We start from the raw sequence: 24,374 nt of genomic DNA on the forward strand, positions 1-24,374 counted from the left end.
AAAGAAAGGGAAAGGAGGAAAAACAGAAAGGAATGCAGGCAGGCAGGCAGGCAGGAAGGGTGAAAGTAAGGGAGGAAGAAAGGAAGTCCTTTTGTGGGAGCTGAAGAAAATGGCCAAGCTGAGGAAAAGCAGTGCAATTGGGTGGGGCAGACTGCATTTTCCAAAGATGGCCTCAAATGATCTCTCTCATCCCACATGCTCTCTCACAATGTGACTGACTTTGACACTGCTCCTATTGAGTGATGGGGTCTTTGTCCCCTCCCCTTCAACTAAGGTGGATCTCTTGGACTGTCTCAACTGAAAGAGCATGTTAGGAGTGATGCTATGTGACTTTTAAGGCTAGAACACAAAAATGCCATGCACTTGCACCTTGCTCTCTTGGAACTCAGCTAGCAACCTGCAAGGAAGCCCAAGTAACCTACTGACAGCCAGGATTACCTGATTAGCTATGAGGGTGAGACATCTTCCAAGTTGAACCCATCAGTCCCCCAGCTGAGCTACCCCATCTAATGCCACACAGAGAGAGGAAAAATGAGGCTTCCTCATGAGACCTCCCTAACTTGCAAAGTAGTGAGCAAAAGAAATGATCGTTGTTTTAAGTCGCTATGTTTTAGAGTAGATTATTACACAGCAATAGATTACTGGATGGCAAGCTGTGCCTCTTCTATAAAATTTCTTTCTTTTTTTTTTTTTTTTTTTTTTTTTTTTAAAAAGAGACAGGGTTTTACCATGTTGGTCAGGCTAGTCTTGAATTCTTGACCTCATGATCCACCCACCTCAGCCTCCCAAGGTGCTAGGATTACAGGCGTGAGCCACCTTGCCCAGCCTCTTCTGTAAAATTTCAAAGTCTTGATTGTCTGTTTCACTGAGGTCTCAAAGGGAAAAGGTCTGAGAAAACACAGGGGCAGCAAAAGCAAAGGCTGCTAAACGACGCAAGGCTTTGTCTACATATGTGCAAATGGCCTTAAAATCAGGCCCTTTCCATTTCTTGGTGGCCTTTACCTAATAACCCTTAGATCTTTGTCTAAAAGACTAACAAGCTTCTTTTTCAACAACAGCATCTTGCCTCTGATAGCTCCACTCAGATACCTGAAACCAGGCAGATTTTAGCTTTTTCTGCCTACTAACTAGTGGTTTTGATCTTGTTTTAAATTATTTTTGAGACAGAGTTTCACTCTTGTTACCCAGGCTGGAGTGCAATGGCACAGTCTTGGCTCACTGCAACTTCTGCCTCCCAGGTTCAACTGATTCTACTGCCTCAGCTTCCCAAGTAGATGGGATTACAGGCACCCACCACCACACCCGGCTAATTTTGTATTTTTAATAGAGATGGGATTTCACCATGTTGGTCAGGCTGGTCTCAAACTCCTGACCTCAGATGATCTGCCTGCCTCTGCCTCCCAAAATGCTGGGATTACAGGTGTGAGCCACCATGCCTGGCCAGTCTTGATGTTTTGAAATTCATGGAGAACAGAGATATTAAAACAATAATTAACAATTAGGCTTCCACAGAAACAGTATTCTTATTTATGACTATAAATAGATGACCATATAATACATGAGGTTTAGATTACCTCCTGATCTCATCTTTCACCTTCTGTAAGCAGAAAAAGCTAGTAGATAGCGATTATACCCACTCAGTCAAATACCTGAAGAATGTAAATTGGGAGTATGGAGATAACTGGAACCCTGCATTCAGGTCTGGATACACTGAAGCTATCTAGGTACATCATTACTATTTATGCTACTACTTAATGACTAAGGAATATTCCATTGTCTGCAAATCATAAGAATGGAATTACTTTCTAATAACCAGGATTTCTTGCCGGTCATGTAAATTTGGCTCTGGGAAATTGTGTGTTTGGTTATTCTTGTTAGTCTTCCTTACACTGAGTAAAATTTGATGGAAAAATGAGATTACACAATGAATAGAAAAATTCTTCTCATGAGAAGATCATTTACACTCTTTTAATAGGTTATATTCAAAGCAGCTATTTGTCAGGAAAAAAGGAAAAAAAAAGATTATGCCAAATACAGTCAAAAGCATAAGAATTATACTTTAGGCCAGGCATGGTGGCTTATGCCTGTAATCCCAGCACTTTGGGAGGCTGAGGCAGGTGGATCACTTGAGGTCAGGAGTTTGAGACTAGCCTGGCCAACATGGTGAAACCCAGTCTCTACTAAAAATACAAAAATTAGCCAGGCGTGGTGGCTCATGCCTATAACCCCAGCACTTTGGGAGGCTGAGGCGGGTGGATCACGAGGTCAAGAGATCGAGACCATCCTGGTTAACATGGTGAAACCCCGTCTCTACCAAAAATACAAAAATTAGCTGGGCATGGTGATGCACGCCTGTAGTCCCAGCTACTCAGGAGGCTGAGGCAGGAGAATTGCTTGAACCCGAGAGGCAGAGGTTGCAGTGAGCTGAGATCACACCATTGCACTCCAGCCTGGGTAACAAGAGTGAAACTCCATCTCAAAAAAAAAAAAATACAAAAAAATACAAAAACTAGCTGGGCATGGTGGAGTACACCTTTAGTTCCAGCTACTCTGGAGGCTGAGGCAGGAGAATCGCTTGAACTTCGGATTGCACTGAGCTGAGATTGTGCCACTGCAATCTAGCCTGGGTGACAGAGACTCTATCTCAAATAAATAAATACATACACACACACATATATACATATATACTTTTAGAGATTTAGAAAAAAAGTTTAAGTAGTAAAGACTCCCTTTTCACAGTAATTCTATATCTACCTTTATATTTTTCCTCTCATTATTTTTTCAAGCACATAGAAAAGCCCATAAAATATAAATGTTCAACTTATTACATTTTTGTAAAATGAATATCTGTATCACCACTCAGCCAATAAATAGAACATTGGTAGCACTCCAGATGACCAAAGGGTGCCCTTTCCTGATGATAACCCTCTTTCCCTTTCCCTAGGAATAACCACTATTCTGACCATGGTCAGAACTAGAGTAAAGCATTTGAGGCACTGACCTTAGGCATAAAATCTGAAGGGTGCTAAAAACTCAATAATCAAGAAAAACACTGTTCTTTTTTGTTTTGTTTTTGTTTTTTTTGAGATGGAGTCTTGCTCTCTTGCCCAGGCTGGAGTGCAGTGGTGTGATCTCAGATCACTACAACCTCTGCCTCCTGGGCTCAAGCAATTCTGCCTCAGACTCCTAAGTAGCTGGGATTACAGTCACATGCCACCACCCCAGCTAATTTTTGTATTTTTAGTAGAGATAGCATTTTGCCATGTTGGCCAGGCTAATCTTGGACTCTTGACCTCAGGTAATCTACCTGCCTTGGCCTCCCAAAGTGCTGGGTTTGCAGGCATGAGCCACCGCGCCCAGCCAACACACATAGTTTTAATGAGAAAATCAAAACTAGTGCAAAAAGCCATAAAGGAATGAAATATCCAAGTTTTAAATAAAAACAGGCTAACTTGAAATTCACTACCTTATTTTGCTTCCTATTTTTACTACTGAGCTATGCAATCCCTAAACACTATAATTTAGATTTATCTGTTTTTGAAATCTATATAGAGTCATACATGATATATTTTGTGTATGTTTGGCTTATTTTATCCACAATTATATATTTATTTTTTGAGATGAAGTTTCGCTCTTGTTGCCCAGGCTGGAGTGCAATGGCTCGCTCTTGGCTCACTACAACCTCCACCTCCCAGGTTCAAGCAATTGTCCTGCCTCAGCCTCCAGAGTAGCTGGGATTACAGGCTTGTGCCACCATGCCTGGCTCATTTTGTATTTTTAGTAGAGACAGGGTTTCACCATCATGACCAGGCTGGTCTCAAACTCCTGACCTCAGGTGATCCGCCCACCTCGGCCTCCCAATGTGCTGGGATTACAGGCGTGAGCCATCGCGCCCGGCCCACAATTATATTTTTAAGAAGGATATATACTGTTGCAAGTAACTACTATTTTTCCTTCCTGTATAGTATTATATGAGTGTACCATAATTTACTTATCTAGTCTACTACTCATGGACATTTGTGTTGTTCACACTGTTTTGCTCTAAGGAACAAGTATCATGATATACATATAAGTACATATGCCCAGGAATAAAAGGGCTGGGCCATAAGGAATACATATAATCTATTTGAGTAGCTAACAAAGTTTTCCAAAATGATTATACAGATTTATACTCCCATCAGCAGTGTGAAAGAATTTCCCTTGTACCACATCCTTATTCACACTTGGTATTAGCAGACTTTTTAATTTCTGTCAGTCTGGTGACTCTTTAGTGGTTAATTTGCATTTATTTGATTATTTTAAAATGTTGAACATCTTTAGTGGACACTTGACTTTGCTTTTTGTTGAGTGTCAAGTCTTTTGCCCACTTTTTTGAGACAGGGTCTTGCTCTGTCATGCAGGCTGGAGTGCAATGGTGCAGTCTCAGCTCACTGCAACCTCTGCCCCGTGCCCCACCTTGGGCTCAAGCGATCCTCCCACCTCAGCTTCCAAGTAGCTGAAACCACAGGTGTGCACCACCACACTGGCTTTTTTTTTTTCCTTTTGGTAGAGATGGGGGTCCCACTATGTTACCCAGGCTGATCTCGAACTCCTGATCTGCTCTCCTGAGCCTTCCAAAGTGCTGGGATTACAGGCACGAGCCATGGTCCCCAATCTTTTTTGTCCACTTTTCTATTGGGTTGTGCTTTTTCATCTGTAAAAATTGTGTATATTTTCTAAATTCAATCCCTTTGATAGTTACATGTGTTGCAAATATCTTTTCTACTCCACAGCTTGCCTGTTTAATCTCCTGATGAACAAAAATTCTGTCAGGTAGTCAACTTTTTGGTGTGTGTGTGATGGAGTCTAGCTCTGTTGCACAGGCTGGAGTGCAATGGCAGGACCTCGGCTCACTGCAATCTCTGTCTCCCTGGTTCAAGCGATTCTCCTGCCTCAGCCTCCCGAGTAGCTGGGATTACAGGCACCTGCCACCATGCCCAGCTAATTTTTTTCTATTTTTAGTAAAGATGGGGTTTCATCATGTTGGCCAGGCTGGTCTCAAATGCCTGACCTCGTGATCCACCTGCCTCGGCCTCCCAATGTGCTGGGATTACAGGCCTCAGCCACTGCACCCAGCCAATATTTCTTTATGGTTAATTTTTTTTCCCAACATACTATACATGTTTAATGCCACAATTTTGTTTCTTGTTTAATAAATTTTTCCTTACATTGAATGATGAATAATGCTGCTATGCATATTTGGATACGAGTCTTTGGGTGGACAAATGTTTTTATCTCCCTTGAGTAGGTACTTAAGAGTAGAATTGATAGGTTAAATATAAAATATGTTTAGGCCAGGTGTGGTGGTTCACGCCTATAATCACAGCACTCTGGGATGCCAAGGATCACTTAGCGCAGAAGTTCGAGATCAGCCTAGAAAACACGGCCATACCCTGTCTCTATACAAAAAAAAAAAATTGAGACAGAGTCTCACTCAGTCACCCAGGCTGGAGTGCAGTGGCAAGGTCACAGCTCATTGCAGCCTCCCACCTCAGCCTCCCAAGTGCTGGGATTACAGGCATGAGCCACTACACCCTGCCCAGATGTTTATCAGAGTGGCCGTAAGTCTTACATTTCCATCAGTAATGTATAAGGTTCCAGTTTTTTCATCTCCTCACTAACCCTGGGTATTAAAAGCCTCTGAAATATAACAATTCTAGTTTCTATGTACTGGTATCTCATTGTACTGTAAATTTGCATTTTCCTAATGACTAATGATATTGAGCATCTTTGCATATGGTTATTAGCCACAGAGATCTCTTTTTGGTGAAATATCTCTTCAAACTAAGTTGTCTTACTGAGTTGTAAGAGTTCTTTGAAACTATTTTCTCCGGTTTTAGAAATTTTATAATTTTGGTTCTAATATTTAGATCTATGATAAATTTTGCTCAATTTTTATGTATGGTGTGAGGTAAGGGCTAAGTTCTTTCCCCACCAGCCCCCTCAAATATGAATATACAATTGTCTCAATGCCATTTATTGGAAATACTAGTTTTTCCCTATTGAATTACCTTGGAACTTTTGTGGAAAATCAATTGACTATAAATATAAGATTTTATTTCTGATTTTCAATTCTGTTTCACCTGTCTATAAATCTATCTTTATGCCAATACCACACTGTCTGAATTACTATGTCTTTCTTTCTTTTTTTTTTTTTTTTGAGACAGTCTCACTCTGTCACCCAGGCTTGAGTGTAGTGGCATGATCTTGGCTCACTGCAACCTCCGCCTCCCAGGTTCAAACAATTTTCTTGCGTCAGCCTCCCAAGTAGCTGAGATTACAGGCATCAGCCACCACACCTGGCTAATTTTCTTATTTTTAATTGAGATGGGGTTTCACTATGTTGGCCAGGCTTGTCTCAAACTCCTGGTCTCAATTAATCCACCTGCCTTAGCCTCCCAAAGTCCAGGGATTACAGGCGTGAGCCACTGCACGCAGCTGGTTCTTTTTATTTCTATATAAATTTTGGGAAGAATTGTCATCTTAAATTGTCCAATCCATAAACATAGCACATTTTCCATTTATTTAAATCTTAATTTCTCTCAAGAACTTCCATAGTTTTCAGTATATAGGTCTCGCATTTCTTTTGTTAAGTTTATTCCTAAATATTTTATTCTTTTGTATGAAATTGTGAATGTAATTGTTTTCTTGATTTTTAGGATTGTTTGTTGCTAGTCTATGGAAACAAAATTGACTTTGGTACATAGCTCCTGCAGCCTTATTCATTTGTTTTTAGTTCTAGTGGTTTTTTTTGTAGATATCTTATGATTTTCTAAATGTAAGATCATGTCAATTGCAAATCAAGACAGCACTACTTCTTTATTCCCACAATTTGTATGACTTTAATTTTTTTCTTTTTCTTTTTTCTTTTTTTTTTTTTAAGAGACAGGGTCTTGCTATGTTTCCTAGGCTAGAGTGTAGTATCCTGCCTCAACCTCTTGAGTAGCTGGGACTACAGGCACATGCCACTACACCTGGCTCTTTTTATCTCCCCAAGGTGGGGATTTTCATTTCTTTTTCTTGCCTTATTGCTCTGACTAAAATCTCCACTACAATGTTCAGTAGGAGTAGGGAAAGCAAACATCCTTTCTTAGTCCTCAATCTTAAGGAAAAAGTCAGTTTTCACCACTGAGTATGATGTTTTTACTTTATCAGTTTGGGTTTGTTTATTTTATTTATTTATTTATTTTTGAGACAGAGTCTTGCTCGGTTGCCCAGTCTGGAGTGCAGTGGTGAGATCTCAGCTCACTGCAACCTCTGCCTCCCGGGTTCAAGCAGTTCTCTGCCTCAGCCTTCTGAGTAGCTGGGATTACAGGTACCCATCACAACGCCTGGCTAGCTTTATATTTTTAGTAGAAACAGGGTTTCACCATCTTGGCCAGGTTGGTCTCAAACTCCTGACCTCGGGATCCACCTGCCTCAGCCTCCCAAAGTGCTGGGATTACAGGCGTAAGCCACCATGCCTGGCTTACTTTATCAGTTTGAAGCAAGTTCTTTCTCTTCCTAGTTTTCTGAGAGTTCTTATCACTAATGGAAATTAGAAATTACAAAATCCTTTTTCTCCATTTATTGAGATTGTCTAAATTTGGCCTTTTTTTTTTTTTAGACAGAGTCTTGCTCTTTTACTCAGGCTGGAGTGCAGTGGCGTGATCTTAACTCACTGCAACTTCTGCCTCACGGGATCAAGCGATTCTCTGCCTCAGCTTCCTGAGTAGCTGGGACTACAGGCATGCACCACCACACCCGGCTAAAATAAAGGGGAAAAGTAAATAACTAGGTTGGCAAAAAAAATTAAATGATTAAATAGGAAAAAATAGATTTTTTTTTTTTTTGAGATGGAGTCTTGCTCTGTCACCCAGGCTGGAGTGCAGTGGCAGAATCTCAGCTCACTGCAACTTCCACCTCCCGGGTTCAAGCGATTCTCCTGCCTTAGCCTCCCAAGTAGTTGGGATTACAGGTGTGTACCACCATGCTTGGCTAATTTTTGTATTTTTTAGTAGAGACAAGATTTCACCACGTTAGCCAGGCTGGTCTCGAATGCCTGACCTTGTAATCCATTTGTCCCAACCTCCCAAAGTGCTGGGGAAAAAAAATAGATTTTAAAAGACAATACCATTTACAGGATGTAGGGGTTCCTTCTGTTTCAGTGCTGAATGGGACGATGTCACTTCCTTTTCCTCGTGCTGATTTTTAAAGCCGTCATCTATGGAGCTCTTAGCCTCTGAGAATTTCCATTCAGTGTAGTTCATCTGCTTCAGAATAAAACAACAATACCACATAGCTGGTAATATCTTGGGTTTCTTCCTTCATTTCTTCCTTCCTTCTTTTTCAATATTAGCTCTTTTTATTTTATTATTTAGAGACGGAGTCTTGCTCTGTTACCAGGCTGGAGTGCAGTGGTGCAATCTCAGCCACTGCAACCCTCGCCTCCCAGGTTCAAGTGATTCTCCTGTCTCAGCCTCCCAAGTAGCTGGAACTACACGTGTCTGCCACCATGCCCGGCTAATTTTTGTATTTTTAGTAGAGTCAAGGTTTCACCATGTTAACCAGGATGGTCTCTATCTCCTGACCTCGTGATCCGCCCGCCTCGGCCTCCCAAAGTGCTGAGATTACAGGCATGAGCCACTACGCCTGGCCAGCTCTTTTTATTTAACTTTTGTTGCTTTTTTGAGACAGTCTTGCTGTTGCTCAGGCCATAGTGCAGTGGCAGCATCTTGGCTCACTGCAACCTCTACCTCCCAGGTTCAAGCGATTCTCCTGCCTCAGCCTCTTGAGTAGCTGGGATTACAGGAGCCCGCCACCACACTTCACTAATTTTTCTATTTTTGGTACAGACAGGGTTTCACCATGTTGGTCAGGCTGGTCTCAAACTCCTGACCTCATATAATTTGCACATCTTCGCCTCCCAAAGTTCTGGGATTCCAGGCATGAGCCCAGCCAATACTAGCTATTTTTAATTTTTATAAGTTAGTACTTGTTGGCCAGACATGGTGGCTCATGCCTGTAATCCCAGCATTTTGGGAGGCCGAGGCGGGCAGATCACCTGAGGTCAGGAGTTCGAGACCAGCCTGGTCAACATGGTAAAACCCCGTCTCTACTAAAAATACAAAAATCAGCTGGGCATGGTGGCACACACTTGTAATTCCAGCTGCTTGGGAGGCTGAGGCAGGAGAATTGCTTGAACCCGGGAGGCAGAGGTTGCAGTGAGCTGAGGAGACGGTGCCATTGCACTCCAGCCTGGGTGGTAGATGGAGATTTGATCTCCAAAAAAAAAAAAAAAAAAGTCACTGTGGCTCATGCCTGTAATCCCAGCACTTTGGGAGGCCAACGTGGGCAGATCATGAGGTCAGGAGATTGAGACTATCCTGGCCAACACTGTGACACCCTCTCTACTAAAATACAAAAAATTAGCCAGGCGTGGAAGCACATGCCTGTAGACCTAGCTACTTGGGCGGCTAAGGTAGGGGGGTTGCTTGAACCTGGGATGTGGAGCCTCAGCCTCCTGAGTAGCTGGGACTACAGGCATGTGCCACCATGCCCAGCTAATTTTTTTGTAGTTTTAGAAGAGATGGAGTTTCACCACGTTGACCATCAAACCTGGCTAATTTTTATATTTTTAGTTGAGATGGGGTTTCACCATGTTGGCCAGGCTAGTCTCAAACTCCTGACCTCATGATCTGCTCACCTCAGCCTCTCAAAGTGCTGTGATTATGGGCATGAGCCACTGCCTGGCTGATTTTGTATTTTTAATAGAGACAGGATTTCACCATGTTGGCCAGGCTGGTCTCCAACTCCTGACCTCAGGTGGTCTGCCCACCTCAGGCACCCAAAGTGCTGGGATTACAGGCATGAGCCACTGTGCCCGGCAGATTATTGCTTGTGTGTCTGCTTCTGCTTCTATCTGTGAGAACATCTGGGGACAGTATAACCCACAATGTAGTGCTTCAGAGTTTTTATGCTCTTACTTGAGGTGTATTTCCATTTAAGATGTTAAGGCTAAGATACTCCAATCTGTTCTTTCCTTGAACGCCTATTCTTTTGCCATGTTTTCTTCTTGAGTAGCTCAAAACTTGGTGCTCCTTTTCCTTTCTTTCTCCCCCGTGAGGAGGTTTTCTCTTTGCTTGATACCAGCCAGCTTCAATGGGAACCTCAGGAGATGCCATCTGGTCCTGAATAGAAGGATCAGAGACAGCCTTACAAGATGGTAGTTTAACAACCTAGAAATGCAAGAAAGGGATTTAGGAACTAGCATTAGACTTCATTTACCTCCTCATGGAGCTGAGAGATGTTATCTCTCTCTCCTTTCCACAATAAAACCAAGATTTTTGCTCCATCAGTAGATTCATGGCATTATGGGTGATATATATTAAGTTCACAGGACATATGACATTCACAGAGGGAATTTCTTTTACTCCAACTGTAATGCTGTCTCCTTCAAATCTGCTCCATAGGATTGGCAGTGATCTACTACCTGTGGAGTCCTGGAGAGTTACCTGGGAAGGAACCAAAGCCTTTTCCTCTTCAGATGAGATCTTTGAACTGTCCTTGGTATCATTCGCCTTAGTCTCAGCTTCTGGTTTCAGGAAACTCTCAGGGGGTATATAGGGAAACTTCCAATCTAGTTGCACTTGAATAGATCCATTAGGTTTCTCTGCAGGGTCAGTGAGGTTAAAATCACCTAAGACATAAACACATTAATAAGACCTGATCACATGAAGTAAGCAAGTGAACATCTGCCAGAACCTTATCTATTTCCTTCCCATGTTTAATTTCATCACATTTTATCAGCAACTAATTAATATCCATCAATAATTACGATGATGATACACTCAGAAGTAACATCAAATAGCAGTGCAGTTAGAATAGTAATTGGGGAAGATGGGTATCTCTAGGGTTCAGGAAGAGATAGTGAAAGGTGTATGAAAAGGAGTACAGCTTGCTTGTCATCAGTCATCCAGCCAATAAACAAGATTGCATTATTATTACTATTATCAAGTGCTTACTGTGCCTTAGGCATACCAAGAAAACTGTCATCTACACCCAAGTGGTCCCAAGAAAACTTAAGCAAAATAGCTTTTTCCAAATGTCAGACATCTGTTTTGAAACACTGATTAATGGATGACACATACTGCCTCCCCTGTTTGGTGAAGGAGTTGTGTCCAGAACTGTCAGCCTTTTTTTAAGCAGTTATATTCAGGAGAGAGCTGCACACATTTCCTAGAGTATCCAAAACCTTGTTAAATGTGGTCGTTTCTGGCTGCAGCTATCCCACTTTCTAACGAGAACACAGATACCCCCGCCTCACTCTCCCAGGACTGTAGTCAAAGAGTTGGCCCCTCCTAGGTACATCCCCACAACCCTAGGCATGAAAGTTAGGAAAGACAGTATGGAGTTCAGCTCCACACTGGGGGAAAAAAATCCAAGAAATCTGCCTTTGTCATGGTCTGGTGTGGAAATCTCTCTAACTTGCGCCCAGTGTTTAAAGGAAGTGAGAGAAGGATGGGGGAATGTGAAGGTCTCAGCATAATCAGGTATCTCTCTAGTCATGCACTAACAACAGGCCTTAAGTAAAGACAGATACTAGACAGCATTATGGAGCCTGGAAAAGTTTGTTGAGATTCAGAGGCATAGAATTCAGGTTGCTGGCTCTACCCACTTAGGAATGCTATCTTTGTGGCTGAAAAGAAGCAGAAGCCACGAGTGTTTCCACACGAGCAGTGAGACTCTTAAGTCTTCTGCTCTGCTGCCAATATTCTAAAGTCCTTTCTCTTCAGGTTTTAAGAGACTGCTTCAAGCAAGTAATCAAAGAAAAGTAGAATCAGGACAGGGAGACAACACTGGGAAGAGAACATGAAGATGTAATAACCTCAAACTCCCACCTTTAATAGATTTGTTTTTTGCAAGAGGCAGTAAAGACACTTGGGCTCGGCCAAGATACAAGCCAGGCTCTGAGTCTTCATCATCAAAAACGTGTATAGACAGGGCCTCCCGCCTTAGATATCGGTCCAGGTCAGAGGTCACAAGCACTGGGAATCGAGCCTGATCTCTAAAGTAGGGGTTGTTACTGGCTGGAATGATGGCAGTGTCATGGTCAGAAAAGGTGAAGAAGCGGTACACAGCATATGGACTGGGTTGAGTTCCCAGCCATCGACTCCGGAGGCCACAGCACTTGGTGATTTCAATCCGTAGCTCATTCTGAGGTTCCCGAGACTCCGATCTGAACTGGAAAGATGTAGGTCATGGATTGAGGAAAAGGCAGCCCCAGAGTGCTGTAGGTGAGGCCTAGGATCCATGGTGAGGAAGAGCTATGATGTAGAAAACAACTAATCCAACTGGGTCAGGAAGAAACCTAATATCTTTACCTGCCTGCAAACTGGCTCTGGCAGTTATCTGAGGGAGATATTACCCCTCACGACTTAGAGAATGGCACAGAGAAGCTACACAGCAAGGATGTCGCTAGCTTCAAAGGCATAATTTCACTTTAGACTCAAGCCTGACCAAGGGAATAATCCAGACTAGTGGTGGTGTGACAGTTTTCTCTTTCATTCACATTCAACAAATACTTATTGAGAGTGGAAGACGGAACTGTTCTCATGAGCTGATTAGCTGAGGCTCCTCTGAGATGCCTCAGCACATCCTTTTTCTCACCTGATTCTCCTGGGCCTTCCAGCCTCCAAGCACATTGGTTGACAGGTAGACCTGGGCTTTCTTTCGTTTATTGCAGGCCTGTAGGCTGGGTTTTATGGGGAAATGCAGCCTCATCCAGTACTCTAGAACCCCAAACTCTTCTCCACCAGCTCCTGGGCAGCAGCAAGTGTGAAATCATGGAGAATACAGATGGTGCGGCAATGATCAAGAACAAAGAAAAAGGAAGAAAATAGGAAATGACCAGAAAAGCAGTTATAGAGTTTGGGAAATTCTGCATTGGTGCAGGGAGCTGCAGGAAGCTGACAGCACTTACCAATCAGTGTGGCCAAGCCATGGACTTTCTCCACAGTCTCTAGCACCCTGTCAAAGCAAATCCATCCTGCAGCAAGAGTGTTGTGCTCACTGGCCACAGCCTGGTGGAGATCAAGCCGGGCTGAAGCCCCTTGAAGGTAGTGTAAGAAAAGGGAGTCTGTCTCCACCACATACTGGGAGGTGAAGTCATAGAGGGGCTGTGGCCCCACAGACAATGGGGTACAATGGGTTTCAAAGTCATAGAAGGAATAGGTACAGAAAGTGGTAGGTTGGGTGTCTCCAGCCTGAGCCAGGGCGGTAGATGTCAGGAAGGCCTGGTGGATGTGCAGTTCGAAAAGATTCTCACCCTGATGCAGCAGAGAAATGTCCACTTTATCCTCATCTCCATGGGCCGGCAGTGTTTCCAAACATAATGACAACTGTCGGGTGCCATAAGCAACATCTTTGAGCTGTTCTAGAGGGGAAAGAAAACTGCCTATCCATTAAAGGGTAGGGAGCTCTTTCTCAGGGTAGAGGAGGGTGGACAAAAGAAAAATAAAACACATGGTGGAAGTCCGAGTTGTGATTATTTCAAGAAACCACAATTCAAAAGGAAAAGCAACAGAATGACAACCAGGAGCATTGAATTCTGATAGCCAAATAATCCAATGCCAGCTCCGGGAAGAAGGTACAAAAGGAGTGATTGGAAAGTAAACACTAAACTTAGGAAACCCTGGGGGCACATTTTATCTTACAGATGACATTGTTTTAGTATACATCATGGCCCTAGGAATTAGTTGGTAATTCCATAAAAGAAGGACTAGAAACACAAAAATATGAGTATTTCTACATATTTGGTATATTGACCATGGAGATAATAGCAAGGTGTAGACATAGTGTCTATGACATTATATTGAGTCCCACCAAGAAACGTTTCTCCTTCTCCAGCCAGGTCAGTCACAAGATCTTTCATTCTGTTCAGAATTTGGTTTCAACATAAGAAGGCAAAAAGAACTCTCTAAGTTAAAGAGTAATGGAGTAAAGGGCCGGGCGCGGTGGCTCACGCCTGTAATCCTAGCACTTTGGGAGGCTGAGGCGGGTGGATCACGAGGTCAAGAGATCAAGACCATCCTGGTCAACATGGTGAAACCCTGTCTCTACTAAAAATACAAAAAATTAGCTGGGCATGGTGGCGCGTGCCTGTAATCCCAGCTACTCAGGAGGCTGAGGCAGGAGAATTGCCTGAACCCAGGAGGTGGAGGTTGCGGTGAGCTGAGATCGTGCCATTGCACTCCAGCCTGGGTAACAAGAGCGAAACTCCGTCTCAAAAAAAAAAAAAAAAAAAAAAAAAAGAGAGAGTATCGGAGTAAAAGGTGGGAAAGGAGACTTACTGAAAGAGGCAGAAAATATTGGCAGTGGGATACAAAGATGGGTAGACAGTCTAGCAAATCTGGGCATTATCTCCCAAGTCCAACCAATCAGAAACTTTGATATATAGCCTGCTTCTAATTAGAGAATATTTGAGTCATCATAGTGTGCTGCTGCTGCTGAAAGTCCTATTTTAAGAGTTAAAGCAGTAAAATAAAATATTCAGGATACATCAGAATGTCTTCATGTCCGACACACACACACACACACACACACACACGAGACTGTTTTCTTAATTGAGATTAATATGAATACACTAAAGAAAACAAAAAACAAAACAAAAAAGTGTAATATACTTAAAATTTTGTATTACATGATGCAGGATGAATAGTCTTAGCATAAAAAGAATTTCTATAAATCTGTAAGATACTACTAAGAAGTGGGCAAAGGATAGGAATGGTCATTTCTCAAAAAGAATAATACGAATAACTGGTGAACATAGAAAAACTCTTTAGCCTTACCAGTAATCAAAGAACTATTCGCTAAAAATAAAAAAATAAAGAACTATTAGCTAAAGCAAATAAATATTCAGAAGTAGGTAAGAGCATTTATCCTGCACTGTCCCAGGAGAAAGGCCCTGATTCTGAAAGCCATGAGAATTTCAATCCAAGGGAGAATTTCCTTTGTTAATATTGCAATGACCTTTTATCAGACTCACGCTGGCATGTATAAACCATGCCCCAGAGAGACTTATGTCCCTTTATTCTAGTCCATGCTCACCGAGAAACCTACTTACTGATTTTGCTTCCTGTAAGAGGGCTTCCCTAAAGTGTGGTTCCAAATTTCTTATGGCAGCAATGGAATAACCACTACTGTAAAATAACAAACATTCATGTTTAAATGTCAGCTTCTGATTAACTTGCTTTCTGTGAGTCAGATCTTTCACCACTGGGTATACTAACAAAGCCAAATGTCTTGACAAACAAGGCTGAGAGCAGGCTCTGGTCAGCAGTGACTATACTAAGTATAGGAAGCACCATAATATGAAATTTGCATTCAGTGTCCAGCCAGCTGCCCTGTCACTGTCGACATCTTCAAACTGCAACAAAGATTTTAGAGACTTTAAGAGAGAAATCACTGACAAAAATATAGGAGATGAGTGGTGAAGTTCTATTATCTAATTAAAACTCCTTTGAGGAAACAGTGACTAGGAGAGAGGGACAAGAAAGGGAAGCGAGAGAGAGAGAGAGAGATTGTGTGTTACATCACCAATCTGAGGGCCAACAATGGCCCTCTCATTCTCACAACAGAATTAAGCCCCTGGAAGTAATTTCTAGCCCCTGTTGAAACTCTACAGAGAAACCAGAGAAATATTATGGAGGGAAAGAAGCTGCTAACATGCATTAAAACAATAAAGATGGGTCAGGTGCGGGGGCTCACACCTGTAATCCCAGCACTTTGGGAGGCCAAGGTGGGCGGATCACCTGAGGTTAGGAGTTCGAGACCAGCCTGGCCAACATGGTAAAACTGCATCTCCACTAAAAATACAAAAAATTAGCCAGGCATGGTAGTGGATGCCTGAAATCCCAGCTACTCTGGAGGCTGAGGCAGGAGAATTGCTTTAACCCAGGAAGTGGAGGTTGCAGTGAGCAGAGACTGTGCCACTGCATTCCAGCCTGGGCAACAAGAGCAAAACTCCATCTCCAAACAAAACAAACAACAAACATAATAGGATAAAGAACAAGAGGGATAAGCCATATGCTAAGGATATGAGAGGCACCCTTCTTGACAGGTACACAGAGGGGAACACAGTTGTTAGCTGTGGAAGGGTCCCAAAGTGAGGAAGACAGAGGACTAGGACTTGCCAGATGTTGGAAGGTCATGGCTTCTTAAAATACCTTCCAGCTGCTTGATACGGTTATTCTTGAGGTCTAGCAGTCGAGTCAACCTCTCCAGCTTTTCTTTGTAATCTCTATTATCGCTGTCAGCTTTTGTCGTCATTGCCTCCAGTTCCTCCTGAAACAAAATAATGTCTGAACTTTTCTGTCTCAGTGGCCTAAGACCAAAGAGCATAAAAATGTGGCACTGGCAGGGTCAAGAAGACTGCTATCCTTAGAGGGGCAGGTTCATTCACTAGAAAGCTTGGTTTCCTCACAGACCCTTCCAATACTAGTTGTGTGCTGTTGGTGCCACAGGGTAGTTCCTAGGATTGGCAAAATTTGAACCCAGAAGCCGTACACTGGCCCCATCACTGGATCCTAGTGCCAAGGTGCTGTGGGCATGAAGAATTTGAATCTTCAAGTTCTTCAAAGGACAGCCATTCTGTGTTTGCTCAGGATAGCACATCACCTGGCATCAGCCCTGGAAACTTAGGTATTCATTCCCAGTCCTGTGAGTGGTTCCCATGTTCCTATTATCATTCCCTTCCTGTACCGTCTTTCCTTGCACCTGGTAACACAAGTTGATTTTGCGCTGCAGAATAAGCAAGTCTCTGGTCTTTTCTAGTTCCAACGTGGTCTCTGCGTGTGATACTTGCAACTCATTTAGCACCTGGGATAGTTTCTTTTCTTCTTGGTTTTGGGGTTCACTTGGCTGTAGAGGGAAATGCGTTGGTAAAAGGGAGTATAAATATGACAGGTAAAGTAATAACTCTTCTCTATCAAACAGTTGTTGGTAGTAGTAAAATGCCAGCAGCAGAAATTACTCTAAAATGTAAAAAAGGACCTGTATTACTTCACAGGTGCTCTCTCCCTTAGTCCTCATGTTCCATAGCAGCAGTGAAGGGAGGTTATACAGCTGCTAATGGCTGTTTGCTCGTCCACAGATAATTTCAAGTCCTCATGTGAAAAAGATTCTAAATTTTATGAGCTGCAAAGAGTGGAAGAAATGGGTGGAGCTCATGAAGTTCTCTATTCTTGGCCCTCTCATAGTCTTTCAAAGAGTGTCCTCTGCTAGGCGCAGTTGCTCACACCTGTAATCCCATAGCTTTTGAAGGCCAAGGCAGGCAGATCACCTGAGGTCAGGAGTTTGAGACCAGCCTGGCCCAAATGGCAAAACCCTGTCTCTACTAAAAATACAAAAAACTGGCCAGGCGTGTTGGCTTATGCTTGTAATCCCAGTACTTTGGGAGGCCAAGGTGGGTAGATCACGAGGTCAATATATCGAGACCGTCTGGCCAACATGGTGAAACCTTGACTCTACTAGAAATACCAAAAAAAAATTAGCTAGGTATGGTGGTATACACCTATAGTCCCAGCTACTCAGGAGGCTGAGGCAGGAGAATTGCTTGAACCCAGGAGGCAGAGGTTGCAATGAGCCAAGATCACGTCACTGCACTCCTGCCTGGTGACAAAGCAAGACTCAATCTCAAAGAAAAACATACAAAAAATTAGCCAGGTGTGGTGATGGGCACCTGTAATCCCAGCTACTCAAGAGGCTGAGGCAGGTGAATTGCTTGAACCCGGTAGGCAAAGGCTGCAGTGAGCCAAGATCATGCCATTGCACTCTAGCCTGGGCAATAAGAATAAACCTCTAACTCAAAAAAAAAAAAAAAAAAAAAAAAAAAAAAAAAAAAAAAAAAGCGTGTCCTTAATCAGGACAAATATTAGTTTTCTAATCTCATCATCTCCCCTAGGGATATTTGCCAGAGACCTTTCTGCAGAGTGGACTACTTTGTTTAAAGAGGAACTTACCTCACTCTGAGTATTCTCTTGGAATACAGCTGGGGGAGTGGCTGGTTCAGATTGTCTGTCAGGAGGTTGGGAAACTTCGGCTGCCTTTTGGAGAAGCTCTAGTTCCTGTTTATGCTTCTGAAGTATGTTGATGACTTCAAGCTTCAGATCCTCATTTTGAGCTGGGGAAGAAATAATCCAGAAATTTGAAACTCTGTAGTTATTTATAACCATGGTCAGAGTTGGATCAAGAGTGAATTGAATTTTCCCACTAAGGTTTAATTAATTTTATAAATTTGAGAAGCAAATCTCTATTATTTCTACAGAGGGAGCCTCTAGCTTATTGAGGCAGTAAACTGAGGTGATACTTGTACTCCAAAAATAAAAGGCACCTGCAGAATGGTAGCCTGGAAGGTAGAACACAAAACAGAAAGGGAGTCACTTGACTGACTAGGACAATCCAAACTTTTCTGGACAACGCCACTGAAACCAGTATCTCTTGATTTGCAGTTTAAAAAAAAACAAACCAAAACAAAAAAAAAAAAACAAAAAAAAAAACCCAGTATCTCACCAACTCCACCCCCACTCCATTCTGACTTCTGGTTATTAGCTCTCTGTGGCACCCATCTTCACACCCACCCTGGCCTGGAGGGAGAATGGGCATCTGTGTTCCAATGTGTGTGTTTTTCTTTTTCTCTTTAGATAGATTCTCACTTCATCATCCAGGATGGAGAGCAGTGGTGCAGTCTCAGCTCCCTGGAACCTCTGCCTCCAGGCTCCAGTGATTCTTGTGCCTCAGCCTCCCAAGTGGCTGATATTACTGGCACGCACCACCATGACTGGCTAATTTTCATATTTTTAGTAGAGACGGGGTTTCACCAGGTTAACCAGCTGGTCTCGAACTCCTGGTCTCATGTGATCTGCTGGCCTCAGCCTCCCAACGTGCTGGGATTACAGGTGTGAGCCACACCAGTCCATGTGTGTGTTTTTCCAGGAAGAAAGGTAATCAGTGTTTAGTGGGCAGATCATTTCATCATTATGCATTAGAGAACAGATTAAATTAGATTGCCCTGAAGGTCCTTATAAGAAAGACTTCACATGTGCTTCATACATACTAATTGGTCCTTGGCATGTGCTCCTAAAATTTTATTTTGTGGTTCTTGCCTTTATTTTTCTTGATATTTGTTTTCCTTTGGTTTCTATTTGAATACACTAAAACCTGATGAGATATAAATTTGATAAGACTAAAGATTAAGGTTCAGGCTAGGAAAAGTAGTAAGGTCTTTTTGACAGTATTTTAAAATGTTCCAAATACCTATCTCCCGAGATCCAAGAGTTAAGATGGAAGTGAAATGGTAGTGGTAACCAAGAGTAGTAATTTGCTTCTCAAGTATTTGGTGGCCAAAAAAAAAAAAGTCTTCCAGTTACCTCTAAAATGATTGATAAGAATAAAAGACAGAAATTCACTTTCAATACTTTCAGCCAGGTGTGGTGGTTTATACCTGTAATCCCAGCTACTTGGGAGGCTGGTGCAAGAGAATGTCTTGAACCTGGGAGCAGAGGTAGCAGTGAGCCAAGATCCCACCATCATACTCCAGCCTGGGTGACAGAGCAAGACTCTCCCATAAAAAAACAAAAACAGAGGCAGCAAAGTGAGACCTTGTCTCTATTAAGAAAAAAACCCAAAAAAACAAAAACACACGAAAAAAAAAAACTTTCAATAAACTGAATGTTTTTAAAAAAACAAACTAGCATCTTCTCAAATAGAAAGACATTATATAGGAAAAAGTATGCATGAGTGGTAGGTGTCATGCTTTCCTGATTGTAGATCTTATCTATTGCTAGTGTTCTCATTCTAGTTACCCACAACCCACAAAAGAATAGGATCAAGTGAGGGGATTGAAGAAATGATGGCCCAAGTTCTCTTCTCCCAAACCAGATGTATAGGATGCCACATTTGAGAGAGCTCTTCAACGTCCAACCTACCTTTCTCCCTGGACAGCTCAAGAGAAACTTTTCTCTTCTCCTCGAGCTCAGCATCCAGTTGATCCTGTAGCTCAGAGACTTGCTGCTGTAGCCGTTCCGCTATGAGCTCATTGCTCCAGTCAGGCTGACTACTGCTGTCCAGCATGCTGACAATGGAAAGCAAGCTCTCAGATGGATACTCCAAGGTATGTGACATGACATCTTTATTACAGTTTCAGCATCTTCTGGGCCTAGTTCCCCATTCATTCCCCTACACATTTTCTCTGCCGTTGCTTTATTTGTAACTATCGTTTACCAACTGCCTTGGAATTTTTGAGTCCTATTGAGTTGTTGCTCAGTACCACTTCTGTTTAGGTCTCAGACATCTCACTGAGCAAACACTGCAAGTCATATCCATTTCCCAAGGAACTTCTCCATCATGATGGCTTTCTTTTATCAGGGAACTATGTATGTACCAAGACATTTATAGGCCTGCCAGATTAGAAATGAGGAACAAAATCTTCCTTTTCTCACACCCCATTCCTCCAACTACTTTCACCAACAGTTAGTTTAGAGAATATCTGCCTTTGACCTAGATTATAAATTATTATGCCGAAGGGCAGGAATTAAACTCTTCAACAACTGCATCCTTCACCCTAACGTATCTAGCTATCAGAGCAGACCCATTTTGGGTATAAAATACGTATGGCTGGCTGGGCGCTATGGCTCATGCCTGTAATCCCAGCACTTTGGGAGGCCAAAGAAGGTGGATCACCTGAGGTCAGGAGTTTGAGACCAGCCTGGAGAAACCTGTCTGTACTAAAAATACAAAATTAGCCAGGTGTGGTGGCGCATGCCTGTAATCCCAGCTACTCGGGAGGCTGAGGCAGGAGAATCGCTTGAACCTGGGAGGCAGAGGTTGCAGTGAACCAAGATTGTGCCATTGCACTCAGCCTGGGCAACAAGAGTGAAACACGGTCTTTTTTTAAAAAAAAAAAACAAAAAAAAACAAAAGGGCGATCTTTTTTTTTTTTTTTTTTTTTGAGAGGGAGTCTTGCTGTTGCCAGGCTAGAGTGCAGTGGCACAATCTTGGCTCACCACAATCTCTGCCACCCGGATTCAAGTGATTCTCCTGACTCTGCCTCCTGAGTAGCTGGGATTACAGGCATGCATCACCATGCCCGGCTAATTTTTTGTATTTTTAGTAGAAATGAAGTCTCACTATGTTGGCCAGGATGACCCTGATCTCCTGACCTTATAATCTACCCTTCTCATCCTCCCAAAGTGCTGGGATTACAGCCATGAGCCACTGTGCCTGTACACTTTTTTTTTCTTCTCTGGTCTCTGAGTACTAAACCATTTTTTGTTTTTTGGTTTATTTTTTGAGACAGAGTCTTGCTCTGTCACCCAGGCTGGCGTGAGGAGTGCAATCTTGGCTCACTGCAACCTCTGCCTCACAGGTTCAAGTGATTCTCCTGCCTCAGCCTTTTGGTAGCTGGGATTACAGGTGCCCACCACCATGCACAGCTAATTTTTGTATTTTTAGTAGAGATAAGGTTTCATAATGTTGGCCATGCTGGTCTCAAACTCCTGACCTCAGGTGATCCATCCACCTCAGTCTCCCAAAGTGCTGGGATTACAGGTCGGCATGAGCCACCATGCCTGATCACATGGCTGGTTCTTGATCATTAATGCAAACGAAATGACACTGATAATCAAACAATTATTTCTGTCTTTTTTCTTATCATTTTAATAAATGTGGTTTAAAAATAATTTAACGTCTTCCCCGCTCTCCCCCCCCAAAAAAAAACAAAACAAAAGAAACAACAGGCCCAGCATCATGGCTCACACCTGTAATCCCAGTACTTTCGGAGGCCAAGGCCAGTGGATCACAAGGTCAGGAGTTCGAGACCAGCCTCACCAACATAGTGAAACCCTGTCTCTACTAAAAATACAAAAAAAAAATTATCCAGGTGTGAAGGTGGGCGCCCGTAAATCTAGATACTCAGGAGGCTGAGGCAGGATAATGGCTTGAACCTGGGAGGCGGAGGTTGCAGTGAGTCGAGATCGCACCACTGCACACCAGCTGGCGACAGTGGGGACATTTCGTCTCAAAAAAATAATAAAAAAGTAACTTACTGGCCAGGCAGGGTGGCTCATACCAGTAATCCCAGCACTTTGGGAAACCAAGATGGGCAGATTATCTGAGGTCAGGAGTTCAAGACCAGCCTGGCCAACATGGTGAAAACCCATCTCCATTAAAAATAAAAATTAAGACCGGGTGCGGTGGCTCACGCCTGTAATCCCAGCACTTTGGGAGGCCGAGGCGGGTGGATCATGAGGTCAAGAGATCGAGACCATCCTGGTCAACATGGTGAAACCCTGTCTCTACTAAAAATACAAAAAATTAGCTGGGCATGGTGGCGTGTGCCTGTAATCCCAGCTACTCAGGAGGCTGAGGCAGGAGAATTGCCTGAACCCAGGAGGTGGAGGTTGTGGTGAGCCAAGATCGCGCCATTGCACTCCAGCCTGGGTAACAAGAGTGAAACTCCGTCTCAAAAAAAAAAAAAAAAAAAAAAAAAATACAAAAATTAGCCAGGAGTGGTGGCACACAACTGTGGTCCCAGCTACTTGGGAGTCTGAGGAAGGAGAATCGCTTGAACCTAGGAGGCAGAGGTTACAGTGAGCTGAAATCGTGCCACTGCACTCCAGCTGCACAAAAGAGCAAGACTCTGACTCCAATCAATCAATCAATCTTACTTAGGCTAGTATTAAGATTTCTTGGCATTTCCTGACCATACACCATGTAATGACTCAAGAAGTATTTTGAGAGATAAAGGGGAGAGGCGAATAGTAACGTCTATCACAGGGTAATGTCTATCAAAGTGGATAATCCCACAATGCTTTATTTCATCAAGTTGAAGAACATCGGTTGTTCCCATATGCTCCCATAAGACTTCTTCAATCTAACCCTCTGCCTTGTACTAGGTCAGAAAGTACTTTTAAGTTTTAAAAACTTTTTTTTTCTTACTTCCAGGTTGTTTGAGAGTCTCACTTTCTCACTGTACTGCACTGCACATAGCTCCCTGCCCCCTCAACTTCCCCAGCTCAAGCAATCCTCCTGCCTCAGCCTTCTAGGTAGCTGGGATTACAGATGCACCCCACCATGCCCAGCTAATTTTTTTATTTTTCATTTTGAGATTCTCGCTCTGTTGCCCAGGCTGGAGTAGTGGTGCAATCTCGGCTCACTGCAACCTCCTCCTCCTGGGTTCAAGCAATTCTCCTGCCTCAGCCTCCTGAGTAGCTGGGACTACAGGCGCACCACCACACCTGGCTAATTTTTTGTATTTTTAGTAGAGACAGGGTTTTGCCATATTGCCCAGGCTGGTGTCGAACTCCTGAGCTCAGGCAATCTGCCCGACTCAGCCTCTCAAAGTGCTGGGATTACAGGTGTGAGGCATTGCACCTGGCCTCCACAAACCTTTAATGAGATAAGAGGATTAGAATAAGGCAAAGGGCACCTTCACTTTTATTTTTATTTTTTTTGAGATGAAGTCTCACTCTGTCGCCCAGGCTGGAGTGCAGTGGCATGATCTCAGCTCACTGCAACCTCTGCCTCCCAGGTTCAAGCAATTCTCCTGCCTCAGCCTCCTAAGTAGCTGGGACTACAGGTGCCCACCACCACGCCCAGCTAATTTTTGTATTTTTAGTAGAGACAGGGTTTCACCATGTTGGTCAGGCCAGTCTCAAACCCCTGACCTCATGATCTGCCTGCCTCAGCCTCCCAAAGTGCTGGGATTACAGGTGTGAGCCACCACACCCGGCCATCTATCTCATTTTTAACAGCTTCATAGCACTTCATTGTGAGGATGTAGCATGTTTTGTGTAATCAATCTCTTATCAGTGCTTTCTGATTTTGTTTGTTTTTTACTATTACTAACAGGGCAGTAATTAACACTCTTTTTAAAAAATTTTATTTATTTATTCTTACTAGATTAGTGCAAAAGTATCCTTTTTGTAGACAACAGGATCTCACTATATTGCCCAGACAGGTCTGGAACTTCTAGGCTCAGACTATCCTCCCACATCTGCCTCCCTAAGTATTAGGTTTACAGGTGTGAACTACTGCACCCAGCAACATTCTTACTATATACATATATTTGCACATACACAAGAATTTTTTTCATTTTTATTCCCCCCCACCCCCAAAAAAATTGGGGGCCAGGCATGGTGGGTCATGCCTGTAATCTCAACACTTTGGGAGGCTGAAGTAGGCATATCACTTGAGCCTAGGAATTCAAGACCAGCCTGGGCAACCTGGCAAAACCCTGTCTCTACAAAAAATAGAAAAAAAATTAGCCAGGTGTGGGAGCACACACCTGTAGTCCCAGC

General features: G+C 43.0%; 1 protein-coding gene across 10 annotated transcripts in view; it reads right to left on the bottom strand.

Annotated features, from left to right (window-relative positions):
• Positions 1-24,374, bottom strand: part of RPGRIP1 (RPGR interacting protein 1) — a 97,089-nt gene that overhangs the window by 27,615 nt on the left and 45,100 nt on the right. For 4 of the 10 annotated variants that reach the window (XM_012466168.3, XM_012466159.3, XM_021674849.2 and 1 more), the window contains 10 exons: positions 20,004-20,149; positions 18,039-18,199; positions 16,780-16,938; positions 16,245-16,362; positions 13,001-13,453; positions 12,688-12,839; positions 11,919-12,261; positions 10,533-10,717; positions 10,005-10,256; positions 8,153-8,291 (listed from right to left, as the gene is read on the bottom strand). In XM_012466168.3, the coding sequence (XP_012321591.2) occupies positions 8,153-8,291; positions 10,005-10,256; positions 10,533-10,717; positions 11,919-12,261; positions 12,688-12,839; positions 13,001-13,453; positions 16,245-16,362; positions 16,780-16,938; positions 18,039-18,199; positions 20,004-20,149 (2,108 nt within the window). Of the gene's footprint in view, positions 1-8,152; positions 8,292-10,004; positions 10,257-10,532; positions 10,718-11,918; positions 12,262-12,687; positions 12,840-13,000; positions 13,454-16,211; positions 16,363-16,779; positions 16,939-18,038; positions 18,200-20,003; positions 20,150-24,374 lie in introns of all 10 variants that reach the window. The other 6 variants (XM_021674851.2, XM_012466164.3, XM_012466173.3 and 3 more) reach the window with 5 other exon arrangements.

This window comes from Aotus nancymaae, unplaced genomic scaffold, assembly GCF_030222135.1.
Source record: "Aotus nancymaae isolate 86718 unplaced genomic scaffold, 86718_ANA_hifiasm-v0.15.2.pri h1tg000011l, whole genome shotgun sequence".
Lineage (NCBI taxonomy): Eukaryota > Metazoa > Chordata > Mammalia > Primates > Aotidae > Aotus > Aotus nancymaae.